The 15,978-nt window shown below is 44.5% G+C and overlaps 1 protein-coding gene across 3 annotated transcripts in view; it reads left to right on the top strand.

The window, feature by feature from the left end:
• ckap5 (cytoskeleton associated protein 5) overlaps window positions 1-14,057 on the top strand; it is a 108,551-nt gene extending 94,494 nt beyond the window's left edge. For 2 of the 3 annotated variants that reach the window (XM_038808289.1, XM_038808291.1), the window contains 4 exons: window positions 3,126-3,209; window positions 6,773-6,938; window positions 8,734-8,891; window positions 12,921-13,850. In XM_038808289.1, the coding sequence (XP_038664217.1) occupies window positions 3,126-3,209; window positions 6,773-6,938; window positions 8,734-8,891; window positions 12,921-13,154 (642 nt within the window). In that variant the 3' untranslated portion in view covers window positions 13,155-13,850. Of the gene's footprint in view, window positions 1-3,125; window positions 3,210-6,772; window positions 6,939-8,733; window positions 8,892-12,920 lie in introns of all 3 variants that reach the window. The other variant, XM_038808290.1, reaches the window with a different exon arrangement.
• Window positions 14,058-15,978: the final 1,921 nt, after the last annotated feature.

Below are 15,978 nucleotides of genomic sequence, written 5' to 3' on the forward strand. Positions count from 1 at the left end.
CCCACAAGCGCGCTGGCTGCAGCATTCCGAACTTGATCCTCTTTGCGTGCAGCACCGCCTTCGTCCGGTTAAACCGGGCCCGCCGCTTTGCCACCTCCGCACTCCAGTCCTGATATATCCGCACCGTCGAATTCTCCCATTTGCTGCTTTTCTCCCTCTTGGCCCACCTTAGCACTTTCTCCCGATCACAGAAACGCTGGAATCGCACCAGCACCGCCCTCGGGGGCTCGTTCGCCCTAGGCCGCCTAGCCATGACCCGATATGCTTCTTCCAGCTCCAGAGGCGATGGACCGGCCCCCTCTCCCATCAGGGAGCTCAGCATCTCCGCTACATATTTCGGGAGATCAGGCCCCTCCAGGCCTTCTGCTAGGCCCAGGATCCTCAAGTTCTTCCGCCTCATTCGAGTGTCCAGCTCCTCAAAGCGGCTCTGCCATTTCAGGTGGAGTGCCTCGTGCACCTCCACCTTTCCCACGAGGACCGTGGCCTCCTCCTCCCTCACAGCCATCTCCTGCTGCAGCTCTCTTATCGACGCCTCTTGGGTCGCCTGGGCCCCCATCAGCCTTGTGGTCGTCGCGTTCATGGACTCTAAGAGTTCCACTTTCAGCTCCGTAAAACACCGGAGGAGAGCGGCCTGCTGCTCCTCCGCCCATTTTCTCCAATCTTCTAGTGCGCCACCGGCCGCCATTTTGGTCCTCTTCCCCCGCTTTTTTCGGGGAGCTGCTGCCGCTTTTTTTGTCGCCCCACTCCGAGTACCGACCATAAAGTTGGTCTCACTCTCCTCAGGGAGCCTTCCCCCACCGGGATTCGTCTTTACAGTACCGTCGGGGCCCTCCAATCGGCCCTTAAACACCTTTGTCGCAGGAGCTGCCAAATGTGCGACTTAGCTGGTCATAGCCGCAACCGGAAGTCGAGCAAGGTAATTTTGATAGAGCTTTGGTTAGGCCACAGCTGGAATACTGTGTGTCGTTCTGGTCACCTCACTATAGGAATGATGTGATTGCACTTGAGAAGGTGCAGGGGAGATTCACCAGAATGTTGCCTGGGATGGAGCATTTGAGCTATGAAGAGAGGATAGGCCAGGGTTTCTTCAGAGAAGGCTGAGGGGGCCTGATTGAGGTGTTTAAGATTGAGGGGTGTGGACAGGAGCAGCCTTTCCACTTAGTTGAAGAATCAGTAACAAGGGGGCATCATTTTAAGGTCAGGGACAGGAGATTTGAGGAAATATTTTTTTACCCAGAGGGTGGTGGGAGTCTGCCTGGGAGGCAGGAAACCTGAACCTTTTAACAGTGCAAGGATGTCATAACATTCACTGCTATTGGCCAAGTGCTGGGATGTGGGATGAGTATAGATTTTGTCAGTGCAGACTCGATGGGCCGAAGGGCCTCTTCTGCACTGTGACTCTGACTCACCGAACCAAGTGAGTATACCCTTCAGAATGCTGAGAGGAGAATCCTTTGAAATCAATGACAAAATAGTGGTAGTTAGTCCCTTGAACTTGGAGGCTCCTGGGGTGGGAGTTTGAGAACCAGGAGAACCTTTTTATAGTGGTCATGGGAGAGGAGAGAGCAGTGAAGACAAAAATTTTGTGAATCAAGAGCCTGTCAAACACGTTGGACAATCTTCGAGGACAAAGGAAAACACTGGTGTAGAAGGTGATCTAGTCAGAACTAGATGAGATGGGGAAACTCTGAGAATGGAATGGAGTCCTTCCAGAAAGTGCCATCAATGTAGCTGTAGGAAGCAGTTGTGTATAGTAGATATTGGTTAACAGCCATTCTCGCCATCTCTCTATCCCTCACCAAGATAGCCCGTTGATCCTTGGTTGCTCTGTAAACTAAGGTCCCACCTATTTCCATCCAATACTCCATTCATTTGTCTAGTTGAACATGTTCTTATATTGAACAATTCTACTTTTAACTCCTTTCTCTTGCTCCAAATGCTAGGTGTCACTGAGAGCCTGTAACAGCCAACAGCCAATAGTCAAGACACAAGAATAGAGAAAATGCAAGTTTCCTGTGCAAGTGTCTTATTTTTGGGTTTTCAGCGGCTTCTCAAAAAATTAAGAAAAATATGGAGGTCAAAGAACATTAGGATTTGGATGTACTGGGTTAGCTGATTTTAACCCTGGTGTTGTGGTTAATCTTCATGTCTGTGTTAGGGAGGGGAAAATTGTCAGGGTTCTGACCTTTCCTGGAAACATTTGTATATGGAGAAGATCAGAGTTGGCTCTTTCTTTACTAATTGAGTTGATTTCTAGCCCATCCTTACTACGAAAAATCAAATGAAGATCCTTGGATGAATTGCCAGAGTGCTTGCTATTCCATGGAGCTGTGCTCTGGCAGAAACCCCTTCATGAGCATCTAAAAATGTGTGAGGATGGGGAGAGCAAATCATGTGCACAATTCCCCTGCGGAAGACATTCCATTTCCTTCATGTTGATTTAGCTTACATTTTCATCTGAACCTTTTGCAAAAGGGAGGAAAAATTAACTTGCCAAAATAGCAGTATGTACTGATTTGTATTTCACCCATAAGATTTAACCGTGGAGGAACTTGTGGAGTATGAACTTTCAGAATAAGGAAGATGTGTCTAACTATGATAAGTAACCATCACAAAATAGTTCAGTAGTTAGGGGCTGGTTTAGCACAGTGGGCTAAACAGCTGGCTTGTAATGCAGAACATGGCCAGCAGCGCGGGTTCAATTCCAGTACCGGCCTCCCCGAACAGGCGCCGGAGTGTGGCGACTAGGGGCGTTTCACAGTAACTTCATTGAAGCCTACTTGTGACGATAAGGTAGTAGTAGTAGTCTATTGTACAATCCTTTCATTTTCTAATTTCTTAAGGGGCAGTCGAGTGAATAATGTTCAAATTTTATCGAACCACTATATACTGATTAAAAGTTCAGTTTATAAAATGCAATTGATTTAAGAAAACATTAAGCAGTTGATCTGCCAAATGCAGAAAAAAAAGATTCTTGGAATTGAGATGATCAATTTCTAAAGTATTGTCTTCCATGGTAAATTGTACACCTACTGAATCTTAAATTCTGAGTGTGACATGTTTCAGAGTTTCGATTTTTAAATAAATGTTATGGTCAGTATTGTAAATTCATATATTTCTTGTAGGAAGATAAGGAATCAAAGGCGAAGATAAGTGAAACCTTGGCAGAAATATTCAAGAAGATTGGGTCCAAAGAAAACACAAGGGAGGCAAGTTTGATTTTTCTTCTCAAAACATTCAAAAACATCCATAGCTTTATGTATTAATGTTTGAGCTGATTTTCACATGCCATGGACATAGGGCATGAAATAAGTCTTTGACACTACTGAAATATTTCAGTACAATTTCATACTAATGACTAAACCATCTTTGTCCAAGGTATTGATACGCTCTCCATGGAGACTAATGAAGTTTAAAAGGCAGTAACTAACGGAAAGAATCGCATGACAAGATTTTACTTTTTAAAAATAAATTTAGAGGACCCAATTCGTGTTTTTTCCAATTAAAGGGCAATTTAGCGTGACCAATCCACCTACCCTGCACATATTTTTGGGTTTGTGGGGGTGAGACCTACGCAGACACGGAGAGAATGTGCAAACTCCACACACAGTGACCCGGGTCCTCAGTGCAGTGAGGCAGCAGTGCTAACTGTGCTGCCCCAAGATTTAACATTAAGATTTTTATTGTACCAAACAATTTACAACATATACTAAATAAACGGTAGTTCTATGGGCAACTTAAACTTGAGATTACAGAAAAGTTGCACCCATTTAACTTTTTAAACAACTGAAAATCCCCACCACAGTTATATTTCACAATGTTCCTTCAATGGACCCTTGCTCACACATAACCAATCCAAAGCCCAAATTTATTTTCCACTCCTGATGACATTTCCTTTCCCAGCTAGGTAATTTACAATACCAGGACTGATTTTCATGATCAGAATTACCCTGGAGATTCTTACCTCTAGTCCAGCGGTTTTCAACCAGTGTGTTGCGAGAAGGGTGCAAATGTGCCACGGTCATTGGCACTCCTGCGCGCATATTCTTGCATCAAGCCACCCGTCAAGCCCCAACCATTTCTGTCCGCCACCACATGGCTCCCACTGTAGCTGCCACTTGAATGCTGTGTTCAAAATCTGTTCTCTTCCCAACAGCTTCCAGGCGCCCCCCTCCCTTCGGTTAGCTCAGCAACAACTAGGAGACTATCAGCTTAAGTGACACCTTGGTGTTGAGGTTTTTGGCAGTGGCCAAGATGTGCTTGCGCTGTGGTTGGAGAAGGGGGTTAGAAGAGAGCTAAAAGCAGGGGCTTGCCAAGTGTTTGACCACTGGCTGCTTTCAGAAAGTGATGTCGGACAAGGCGGCGAAGAAAATATCCAATGAGAAGCTGCGGCTGCTCCTCTGCTTCCTTGGAGTTTTTGTTAGTTATACTCTAGGATTTCACAGGAGGCGATGCAAATTCTAGGGGCCCGAGACAGAGAGCACTCAGTGAACTGATTTGAAAGGAATAATGCCTGTGTATATAAAATCGGCCATTCATTGAACATATACAAAATGTGTCTCTTTTAAAAAAATAAACTTAGGTGAGTACCCAATTAATTTTTCCCAATTAAGGGCCAATTTAACGTGGCCAATCCACCTACCCTGCACATCTTTGGGTTGTGGGGGCGTGAAACCCACGCAAACACGGTGAGAATGTGCAAACTTCACACGGATAGTGACCCAGAACCTGCGTCCCCGGCACAGTGAGGCAGCAATGCCTCGCTCTCTCTCGCTCTCTTGCACTTTGCTTTCTTGTGATTTAAAAACTCCATGAGATCCCCCAGCCATGGGGCACTCGGTGGAGAAGCTGACCTCCACCCCAGAAGCACCTGCCTTTGAGCAAACATCTCCACCAATAACGGCACCAGTCGGCCTGCAAATAATTCATAAAATTCCACCGGGAGCCCATCCGGCCTTGGCGCCTTGCCAGTCTGCATACGCCCAATAGCTGCCTCGACCTCCTCCATCCACCACTGGCTCCTCAACCCATCTCGGTCGTCTTCCTCCACCTTGAGGCACCCCAGCCCCTCTAAAAACTGCCACATATCCGGCTCCTTCCCAGGCAGTTCCGTCTTGCCGATTCTTATAAAACGCCTTAAGCCATGCTCATGTTATCTGGCGCAGACGAGTCCATGACCTGAGTTCCGAATCTGAACAACTTCTCTGGAGTCCGCCTTCCACCTCAACTGACTGGCCAAGAGACAACGTGCCTTCTCTCCACATTCGTACAATACCTCCGTTGAGCACTGCAGGTGACGCACCACCTTATCTGTAGATAATAGATCAAATTGCATCTGCAACTTCTTTCTACGATGGAAAAGTTCCAGTGTGGGGTCACTCTAGTACCTTCCATCTATCTCCAAGATCTTGTCCGCTGACCATTGGCATTCCTCCCTCACCTCTATCCTCTTGTGCCTTGTGCGAGATTACCTCCCCTCTCACGACCACCTTCAGGACATCCCACAGCACCAAGGGCAAAACTTCTCCATTCTTGTTAAATTCCACATACTTACCAATCATCGAAGCCATCTTCTCTCTCAATCCCAAATCCACCAACAGCCCCACATCCAAATTCCACGCCAGCCGCTGGGCAGGCCTCACCTCCTGCAGGTGGCTCTCTTGCAAAAGCTCCACATTTTAACTGTAACTATTGTTGCACTGAATATGATGGCATTGAATTAAACTGAAGTTCAGTCCAAATACTGAATTTTAAGCTGAGCACAAGATGGGTGGCCACTCGATGAGGAAACATTTTGTTTATTGCAGAGTGCTGAATTTTGGCACACCCTATGCTTCAGCCTTGTGTATGATTGGCCACTTCGGTTCACTATTACATTGTGGGATGTTTGTGAGCAATCGATTCAGCTGAAAGAAGTGTGTGGAATTTGGAACAATAGAATCACTACAGTGCAGAAGGAGGCCATTCAGCCCATCGAGTCTACATCAGCCCTCCGAAAGAGTACCCTACCTAGGCCCACTCCCTTGCCCTATCTCCATAACTCCACCTAAAATGCAAATCTTTGTCACTAAGGGGCAATTTAGCATGGCCAATCAATCGAAGCTGCACATCTTCCGGGACTTGTGAGAGGAAACCAGAGCACCTGGAGGAAACCCACATGGACACTAGGAGAACGTGCAGACTCCACACAGTCACCCAAGGTCACAATTAAACCCGGGTCCCTGGTGCTGTGAGGCAGCAGTGCTGGCCACTGTGCCACTCCTTGTTGTTTGTCTCATTGAAGTATGCTATTTACTGAAAAACCACTGCTCTAGCCAAAACGAGACTAATATTCCATCCTTGTTTATGTCCTCACAAACTTGTTCCCTTCAATCTGAGCACAAGCACTCGCCTGTTTTATGTATAGTGAATAATAAGGAAAGCACTTTTGTTTCTTCAGATGCAGGGCTCCACCTCTCCCTCTTCCCATCCTTCACCTTCCCCTGTTCACGATATAGAAAGAATAATTCAGAGCAGCAGGTCCATACTCCACATAATCTCCATGTAACTAGACTAATTCTGGTAACCCTGCAATTGGCAGCGTCTTTGCAATGGTTACCCTATCAGTCTCTTTTCATAAAATGAAAATGTCTCCATTCTGTTGAAAGGCCACATACCTGGAACATTAATTCTGTTTCTCCCCACATCTGCTGCCTGACTGAAGTATTTCTGTTTTGATCACCTTTTTAAACCCCTACACTCCAGAACTAACATTCTTTCCCTCTCTGCACAGGGGCTAGCAGAACTATATGAATATAGAAAGAAATATTCAGATGCGGATATCGAACCGTTCTTGAGGAAATCATCTCAGTTCTTTCAGAATTACATTGAAAGAGGTCTGCGGCTTGTGGAAAATGAAAAAGAAGGGAAAGGAAGGATATCTTCGTCGTCAAGTTCTGGTAAGATTAAGATTGAATACAGCACCCCTAGCCAAATTGTTTCAGGAGAGCTGCAGAACTATCATCTATCTGGCAATGTGGAAAATTGCTTAATATGTCCTGTACACAAAGTATGACCAATCCAACCTGGCCAATTACCGTTCCATCTGTCTCCACTTGATCATCAGTAAAGTGATGCAAGGGGCCAACAGTGCTAACAAGTGGCCATTGCTTAGCGATAATCGACTCTCTGATGTTTGGGTTCCGTCAGGGCCACTCAACTCTAAACTCATTACAGCCTTGGTTCAAACATGGACAAAAGAGCTGAACTCCAGAGGTGAGGTGAGAGTAACTGCCCTTGACATCAAGGCAGCATTTGACCGAGTATGGCATCAAGAAGCCAGAGGAAAATCTAAGTCCATGGGAATGGGGGAGGGAAGAATTCTCTGCTGGTTGGAATCATACCTAGCACAAATGAAGATGATTGTAGTTGCTGGCGGTCAGTCATCTCAGTTCCAGGACATAACTGCAGGAGTTCCTCAGGGTGGTGTCCGTAGTCCAACTACTTCATCAGGTCAGCTACTTCATCAATCGCCTTACTTGCATCATTTTTTTTAAAAAAACAACTTTATTCCAAACACAATCAACAAAACACATGGTCAACAAAAGTTACAACCAAATTGTGAAGAGTTTGTCATTTTCCCCCCTTTTTTTTCTCCCTTTAACTAATACAACCCCCCCCCCCCCCCCCCCCCCCCCGCAACCAACCCACTGGCGACAAACACAATCCTTGAATAGAGACAGAAACAGTTTCCATCTTACATAAAATCCCTCTTCTGACCCTTGGCAGCTAAAACTTCTCCTGCAACTCTTCCAGCATTGTGAATCTCCCTACTCGCTCCACCCCTTCCCTACGCCAGCTCCTGTACATCACGTCTATCCCTGATGGTATGAACCTGGTTTCAGCATATTGGGGCCAGTACGGATGTAACGCTACTCAAGTGTCGCATCAGCTGGATCCATGCCTTGAGTGATGACACACCGACTGGGATATCTGTGTACCTAACTGGAGAGAACAGGAGGGGGGGGGGGGGCTGTCACCAGGGCCCTTAAACACACTCCCACCCAACGGGCTTCCTCCACCTGTACCTGTTCTTCTCTCTCTCTCTCTCTCCCTTCCACACACACCCCCCCCCCCCCCCCCCCCCCCCGGCCACATAGATAATGTCAATGCTGATGATTGTTGATCCTCCAGTATAAGAGACGTGATCTGATTTAGGTTTATGCCACTCAATATGTGTGGCCCCTCAATCAGCTGACTGAAGTTCTTCCTCGGTGAAAATCCTCAAGAATGCATGAGTTGTTTTAATAGGTCAACTGGCTAATTGATTCCAGGAAGCAAGTCAGCTGCCCTCTCCTACAGTTAATGCAGAATTAATAAGATCCCTTAGCTGTCCAGGTTCTTCATTTTCTTCCCCAATTGAGATCTGAGCTTATCCCTAGTTCAGAGAAGCAGTCTTCTTTGTTTGCTTGGTATCAGCTCGCATCTGAACTTGCCACTACACTTCCGGAGTCATATTTTGCCATTTGAAGGCTATAGCTTATTCAGTAGCACTGCTGAAATACATCAGAGAGTGGAGGGGTGATGAACATGCTTAACCAGAAGAGGCATCAAGTAGAATCATCTTGCTCACCAAGTGCATTAGTGCCTGGGTTTCGTGGAAAGGAGTTCTAACCCATAAATTGAGAATGCACAATGCAGATTATCTCATTTTCTTTTAATCCTCGTTAATGGGTGCTTGATTTCTGTATTTAGCAGGGTTTTCGTCACCTCCAGATGAGTCGCCATATGTGGCAAGTTCCACTTCCATCCCTTCTGCTGGTAGTACTAATGGAGAAGAAGTCGGTCCAGCTGTATACCTGGAAAGGTTAAAAATCCTGCGGCAGCGTTGTGGCTTAGAAAATAATTCCAAGGTAACATTAGTCTTTTTGACTAACGTCTTGTGTTTTAGTACTAGTGTGTTTTGTAGAATGACCTATGAACGTTGGTACCAGAATCTTTATTTACCCAATTGTGTATTGTTCACTTAATATTCTAAATGATTTATTAATAGTTTTAGACTAGACTATAAGGGGGACACTGGCAGAGTAGTTAAGTCACTAGATCAGTAATCCAGAGGCCCAGTGTAATGCTCTGGAGTGTGGGTTCAATTTGCACCATTGCAACTGATGGAATTTAAATTCAATTACTAAGTCTGGTTCATGAAACTCATCGATTGTTGCAAAAACATCTAACACCCACATCCCATAAAAGAATAAAGGAAAAAAGACTCCTTTTCACTCGTGGCATTCCATGCCTTAATCATCTCTTGCATACAACAATTAATGCAACATTCTGTAAATTTGGTGTCAAATTTCTGCAGTAGGATAACTATTTAAAAAAAAAAAAAAATTTAATGGGATGTTTGCGTCGCTGGTTAGACCAACATTTATTGCTCATCCTTAGTTGCCCTTCCGAAGGTGGTAGTTGCCGCCTTGAACCGCAGTAGTCCCTGGGGTGTAGGTACACCCACAGTGCTGTTAGGGAGGGAGTTCCAGCATTTTGACTGAGCGACAGTGAAGGAACGGCGATAAATTTCCAAGTCGGTGTGGTGAGTGACTTGCTTTGTCCTGGATAGTGTCAAGCTTATTGAGTGTAGTTGGAGCTGCACTCATTCAGGCAATTGGAGAATATTCCATTACACTCCTGATTTGTGCCTTGTAGATGGTGGACAGATTTTGGGGGTCAGGTGAATTACTTGAAGTAGGGGATAGAGAACCTAGTGGAGTGGTGTATGACAAAAACCTCTCCCTAAATGTCAGCAAAACTAAACAGCTGGTCATTGAATTCAGGAAGCAAAATATTGTACACACCGTCTGCATCAATGGGGCAGAGGTGGAGATGATTGACAGCTTCAGATTCCTAGGTATGCACTTCGTGAACAATCTGTCCTGGTCCACCCACGTCACGCTACGACCAAGAAAGCACAACAGCCCCTATAATTTCTCAGGAAATTAAGGACATTGGCATGTCCACAATGACTCTTACCAACTTTTGCAGATGCATCGTAGAATGCATCCTATCTGGCTGCATCACAGCCTGGTATGTCAACTGCTCGACCCAAGACCGCAAGAAACTGCACAGCCCAGTCTTATCATGTGAACCCGCCTCCCATCCATTGACTCTGCACTTCCCGCAGCCTTGGGAAAGCGGGCAGCATAATCAAAGACCCCTCCCTCCTGACTTATTCACTCTTCCAACTTCGGGCAGAAGATACAAAAGTCTGAGAACATGCACTAACGGCGCCAGGGTCCCAGGTTCGATTCCCGGCTTGGGTCACTGTCTGTGCGGAGTCTGCATGTTCTCCCTGTGTCTGCGTGGGTTTCCTCTCAAGTCCCGAAAGATGTGCTTGCTTAGGTGAATTGGATATTTTGAATTCTCCCTCCATGTACCCGAACAGGTGATGGAATGTGGCAACTAGGGGCTTTTAACAGTAACGTCATTACAGTGTTAAAGTAAGCCTACTTGTGACAATAAAGATTATTATTGAACAGATTCAAAAACAGCTACTTTCCCGCTGTTGCCAGATGCCTGAACGGCCCTTCTGGACTGATCCGATCTCTTCACACATCTTCTCTACTGAGTAGTACTATACTCCTGTATGTTTCACCGATGCCTGTGTCTATGTATTTACATTGCGTATTTATGTATGCCCTATGTTTTTTTATTCATGGTATGACCTGTCTGAACTGTTTTCAGAACAATACTTTGCACTATACCTCGGTACACATGACAATAAAACAGATCCAATCCAATTCTAGACTTCGACCTGCTCTGATAATCACAGTCTTAATATGGCTAGTCCAGTTCAGCTTCTGATCAATGATAACTCCTAGGGTGTTGATTGTGGGGGATTGATTCAATGATACCATTGAATGTCGAGGGCAATGGGTAGATCCTCCCCTTTCGGAGATGGTCATTGCCAGGCACTTGTGTGACGGAAATGTAACTTTCCACTTGTCAGCCCAAGCCTGGATATTGTCCAGGTCTCGCTGCATTTGGACCTGGAGTGCTTCATTATCTGAGGAATCACGAATGAATGGTGTTCAACATTGTGCAGTCATCTGCGAACATCCCCACTTCTGACCTTATGATGGATGGGAGGTCATTGATAAAACAGCTGAGGATGGTTGGGCCGAGGATACTACCCTGAGGGACTCCTGCAGTGATATCCTGGAGCTGAAATGATTGACCTCCTCCCACCATAACCAGCTTCCTTTGTGCCTTGACTTCAACCAACAGAGAGTTTTCTCCCTGATCCCCATTGACTCTAGTTTAGCTAGGGCTCCTTGAAGCCATACTTGCTCAAGTGCTGCCTTCATGTCAAGGTCCGTCACACTCTCCTCACCTCACCTCACCTCTAGCATTCAGTTCCTTGTGTGCATGTTTGAACCAAGGCTGTAATGAGGTCAGGAGCTGAGTGACCCAGGCAGAACCCAAACTGTGTCCATGAGCAGGTTATTGCTGAGTAAGTGCTGCTTGATAGCACTGTTGATGACTCCTTCCATCACTTTGCTGTTGATGAAGAGTAAACTGATAGGGCGGTAATTGGCTGGATTGGCTTTGTCCTGTCTTGTATACAGGACACACCTGGGCAATTTTCCACATTGCCAGGTAGATACCAGTGTTGTAGCTGTACTGGAACAGATTGGCTAGGGGTACGGCAAGTTCTGGAGCACAAGTCTTCAGTATCAGGGCCCATAGCCTTTGTAGTATCCAGTGCCTTCAGCTGTTTCTTGATATCACGTGGAGTGAATCATATTGTCGGAGAGCTCAAGTCACACTTCCTAAATCATGCCATGCATGGGACAATCCCCTAAATCCTTGTTTTCTGACCAACTAGTTGAGTAGCATCCTGACAATCAGATTCACATTTAATCAAACTCTTCCATCGCCATCCCCAATTACGCCCTGCCCCACTGACAGGGAACATTGAACAGAGTTGATGGTACAGTGGTGCATGTTTGGGAGGGAGTGGCCTGGGAAGTCCTCAACATTGATTTGGACTCCATGAGGTCGCATGGCATCATGGACATGGATAATTGCCACCCAGATTCTACCTCAGCTGATGGATTATCATAGAATTTACAGTGCAGAAGGAGGCCATTCGGCCCATCGAGTCTGCACCGGCTCTTGGAAAGAGCACCCTACCCAAGGTCAACACCTCCACCCTATCCCCATAACCCAGTAACCCCACCCAACACTAAGGGCAATTTTGGACGCTAAGGGCAATTTATCATGGCCAATCCACCTAACCTGCACATCTTTGGACTGTGGGAGGAAACCGGAGCACCCGGAGGAAACCCACGCACACACGGAGATGTGCAGACTCCACACAGGCAGTAACCCAAGCCGGAATCGAACCTGGGACCCTGGAGCTGTGAAGCATTTGTGCTATCCACAATGCCACCGTACTTCTCCATATTGAACAGCACTTGGAGGAAGCATTGCATGCAGCAAAGACATAATAATAATCTTTATTGTCACAAGTAGGCTTGCATTGCAATGAAGTTACTGTGAAAAGCATGTCTGGTTTGAGGAGCTTCAATGCCCATCACAAAGTGGCATGGTAGCACTATCCAAGTTAGCCAAGTCCTGAAGGACATATCTGGCAGGAAGAACAAACAAAGGGGTAAAACTGACTTGGCCTAGTCCTCACCAATCCACATACCTGTTACCAATGCAACTTCCATACCAGCATTGTCGGGGGTGACTGCTGCAGGGTTCTTGTGGAAACGGAAGTTCCATCTTCATGCTGAGGACATGTACCTTCATGTTGTGTGGCACTACCACCAAAATATAATTGTTAAACTTATCCATCAAAAATGTAACTTCATAGTTTAAAGTGTTCTTGTGTGTATTCCAGAATGGCATTAACTGGCTCCCATATTTTTCTCATCTAGCTTGAAGAAAGACAACCTGCAACCTCACTTCTGTCCAAACCCACAGTACCTACAGTTGCATCATCCTCTGAGCTGCTACACAATAAACTCGCCCATCTCCGAGATTCACGAGAATATAACCAAGAACAGGAATCTCACCATCCACCAGTGCAGAGCAACAGTAACGCAACTTCAGCAGCTAACCTTGATGATCTGAAGAAAAGACTGGAACGAATAAAAAGCAGTCGCAAATAGTCCATAAATAACGGTGCAATCATGAAGTTTGACATAGGCCTCTTCCTAACTATTGGCCTCCTATTGACCTAGTATGTATAATTTTATTTGGTTTATGTACAATACAGTGAATAACTATGTATTGTGACATAACTCATTTCTGTATATAGGCTTCTGGACTGCATTAACAACAACATACTAAGAACTGTTGTGCACTTGTGACATTCGCACTGACACTTCTAGAACCAGTTTAACTTCTGTAATTCAGTTAGCTTCTCTAATGTTCTCATACTTGCATTCAAAATCTGAAGAACATCTGGGTAGTATCAGAGTAACTTGTTGGGGCTACTGTGTATTGCTCATGCCTCCTATTGAAACTTTAATTGCATCAGGTGATAAGATTGAGGCTCCGATAGTTTACTTCAGACCTTGCTGCTTGTACTTTTGTTTTAACTAATGCAGCACCAACTATTAAATATTGAGATGAAAGTCTTAACTGACTAGATCTGTCTGTTTAGTTCCTTTTTAGAAAGTTCTGACTGTTGCTTGTTGTGTTTTTCATTCCCTGTGATCAGCTCAACTTGAAATGTGTTGATTCTGTATGGAATCATGAAGCATGGCATGAGGTTATGAATATTTTAAGTGTTTTTTTAATAAAGACAATTAAAACAAAGATCTGTGTTACAAGTTAACCAAATTAAACTGTATTATAATTTCCAGATTTTTTGAAGCAATAACTTCTTGTGGATAGTTGTAGCTGTTGGATTGGTACTTTTATAGCTAGGGCCCTGTGTAAGTCTCAATTTTTATAGATTGTATGGAAGGAACATGATCCGAGAGATTTCAACATTGGAAGATGTTTTTTTTTTTCCCTCTCCCAAAGCACTGGGGAAGCATTAACATAATAAATGATAAATATTTAAATCTGTTTGGGTTCCACTCATTGTTTTCCCACAAACCCGGTTAGATTTAATTCCAGGGGATTTGGATTATTTTACACAAGTCAGTCAGCTGATTACAATATCTATGAAGAATTGCAAAAAAATCACCTTCAGTGCTGAACCTCAAGGTAACTAGGTAAGTTCATATAAATTTGTACTTAAATGATCAAATTGGGATTCGTGCTTTTGATAACCTCTTTATCTGACTTACACTGGACCATATCCGTGGCTACAAGCAAAAGTTTTAAAATGTACATCTATATATGGCTGTGGGACGTTGATTTCCCAAGTTTGGGATTTTAAGGTATGGCTATGAACATACAATCTACTGGGAAAGCATGAGGACTTAAGTGGTCAGTGAAGTGCTCGTGTCACATGAGACAAAATTAGGGGGTTCTGTGTATTTTCTTATAGGTTGAGAGTGCACTTAAAATTGAAACAACTTGCGCTTATCCACTTAAAAATTAATGGCCATGTATTAATATCCCATATATGGGCAGCAGGGAGGAACAAATATGATTCTTCCTTTCACATGATATATGTAAATATCTTGTCAGCCTTCACCATGTAGAGGACTTGGTTCCAATTGAATGTGGCTTCTTTTCCACCTAGTGACACCAGTTTAGTAGTTCTACACAAGGGATCAAGTTCAGCTCTGCTCTAATAATCAGCATCTTCATTGCTGTCAACGACCATTGAATTTCTATATTGCTACTGGGTTTTTCTGGCAATATGGTCACCAAAATGGTACTACTTGCACTGTTTAGTTTTCTAAAGCAGTGGTTCTCAATTTTTTAGCTGAAGGACATTTTCAAAATAGATTAGTAATCTAGAATCCTCTCCTAAATTATCATACAAGCAATATAAATGTTTGTTGGATCAATGAAAATATCTGATAGGTGCGGTTATGACATCCTGGGTGAGGATGCGGTCAATTCCAGCCCCCCCCCCCCCCCCCCCCCCCCCCGACCCAGAGTCCCAACCCAATTGAATTAACCAATAATTCTTAGAAAAATACCGTACGTCTTTGGCCCTTGGCTGCCCAATAATTACAGCCACCAGGTTTATAAGTTATAACTACACTGAAATATGCAGCAAATACTACTGGTTAACTATCATCTAATTCCTAATCCTCCACTTTACTTGCCCTCATTCTCTACACACAACACGGGTGGAGAGGAGTGAAAATAAGTAAAAGGAAAAAGAGTCTTTGTTTCCAATGATTGTTTTTAAGCAGACAAGCTTTAAGCTTCAAACTAAGCTTTCAGATCCAGGTCTCTGCAGCCTGTAATGGTTACACTGTAGTTTCATTCAGGTCTCTGCAGTTTAGTAAATACAGCAGCTCACAGCATTTATCAAGAAAACACGAGGGAGAGAGCAGGTCCTTCACCTGAGTGTCTAGGATTCAACTGTTTTCCTTGGGTCTCTGGAAATCATCCCACTCAGGCAGGATTCAAACACCACCTGTCACTGGGCAGAATACTGCCTTTTGGCCAATTTATTGCAGCACCATATACCATGTTGCAATTTCTTCAATTCCTCCTCTCTGCTGCTTTAATTAGTTATATGTCCATTAAGCAGCCATGGATCAAAAATGATAACGGCAAAACTAAAAGGGAAATAAGGGAATCATCAGGAAGGACCCTTACAGTACAGTAAATTTTACATAGACTACCAATGCTCACTGGCATTTCCAAACCAGGTCATGGAATTTGGTTCCAGTGTTCAACATCGCCTTCAGAAATCAAGTTTATTCATTGTAAATTGTCATTGCACTCTGTGCTTCTCCATGCACACACCTTGTATGGTGGATGCACACCACTCCTATCTCACACCAAACCTGCCTTTGCTATGTTCATTCTCTCACTTTAATGAAGTGATTTAAAGATCTATAGATAAAAGCA

This window comes from Scyliorhinus canicula, chromosome 9 (genome assembly GCF_902713615.1).
Source record: "Scyliorhinus canicula chromosome 9, sScyCan1.1, whole genome shotgun sequence".
NCBI classification, from domain to species: Eukaryota; Metazoa; Chordata; class Chondrichthyes; order Carcharhiniformes; family Scyliorhinidae; genus Scyliorhinus; species Scyliorhinus canicula.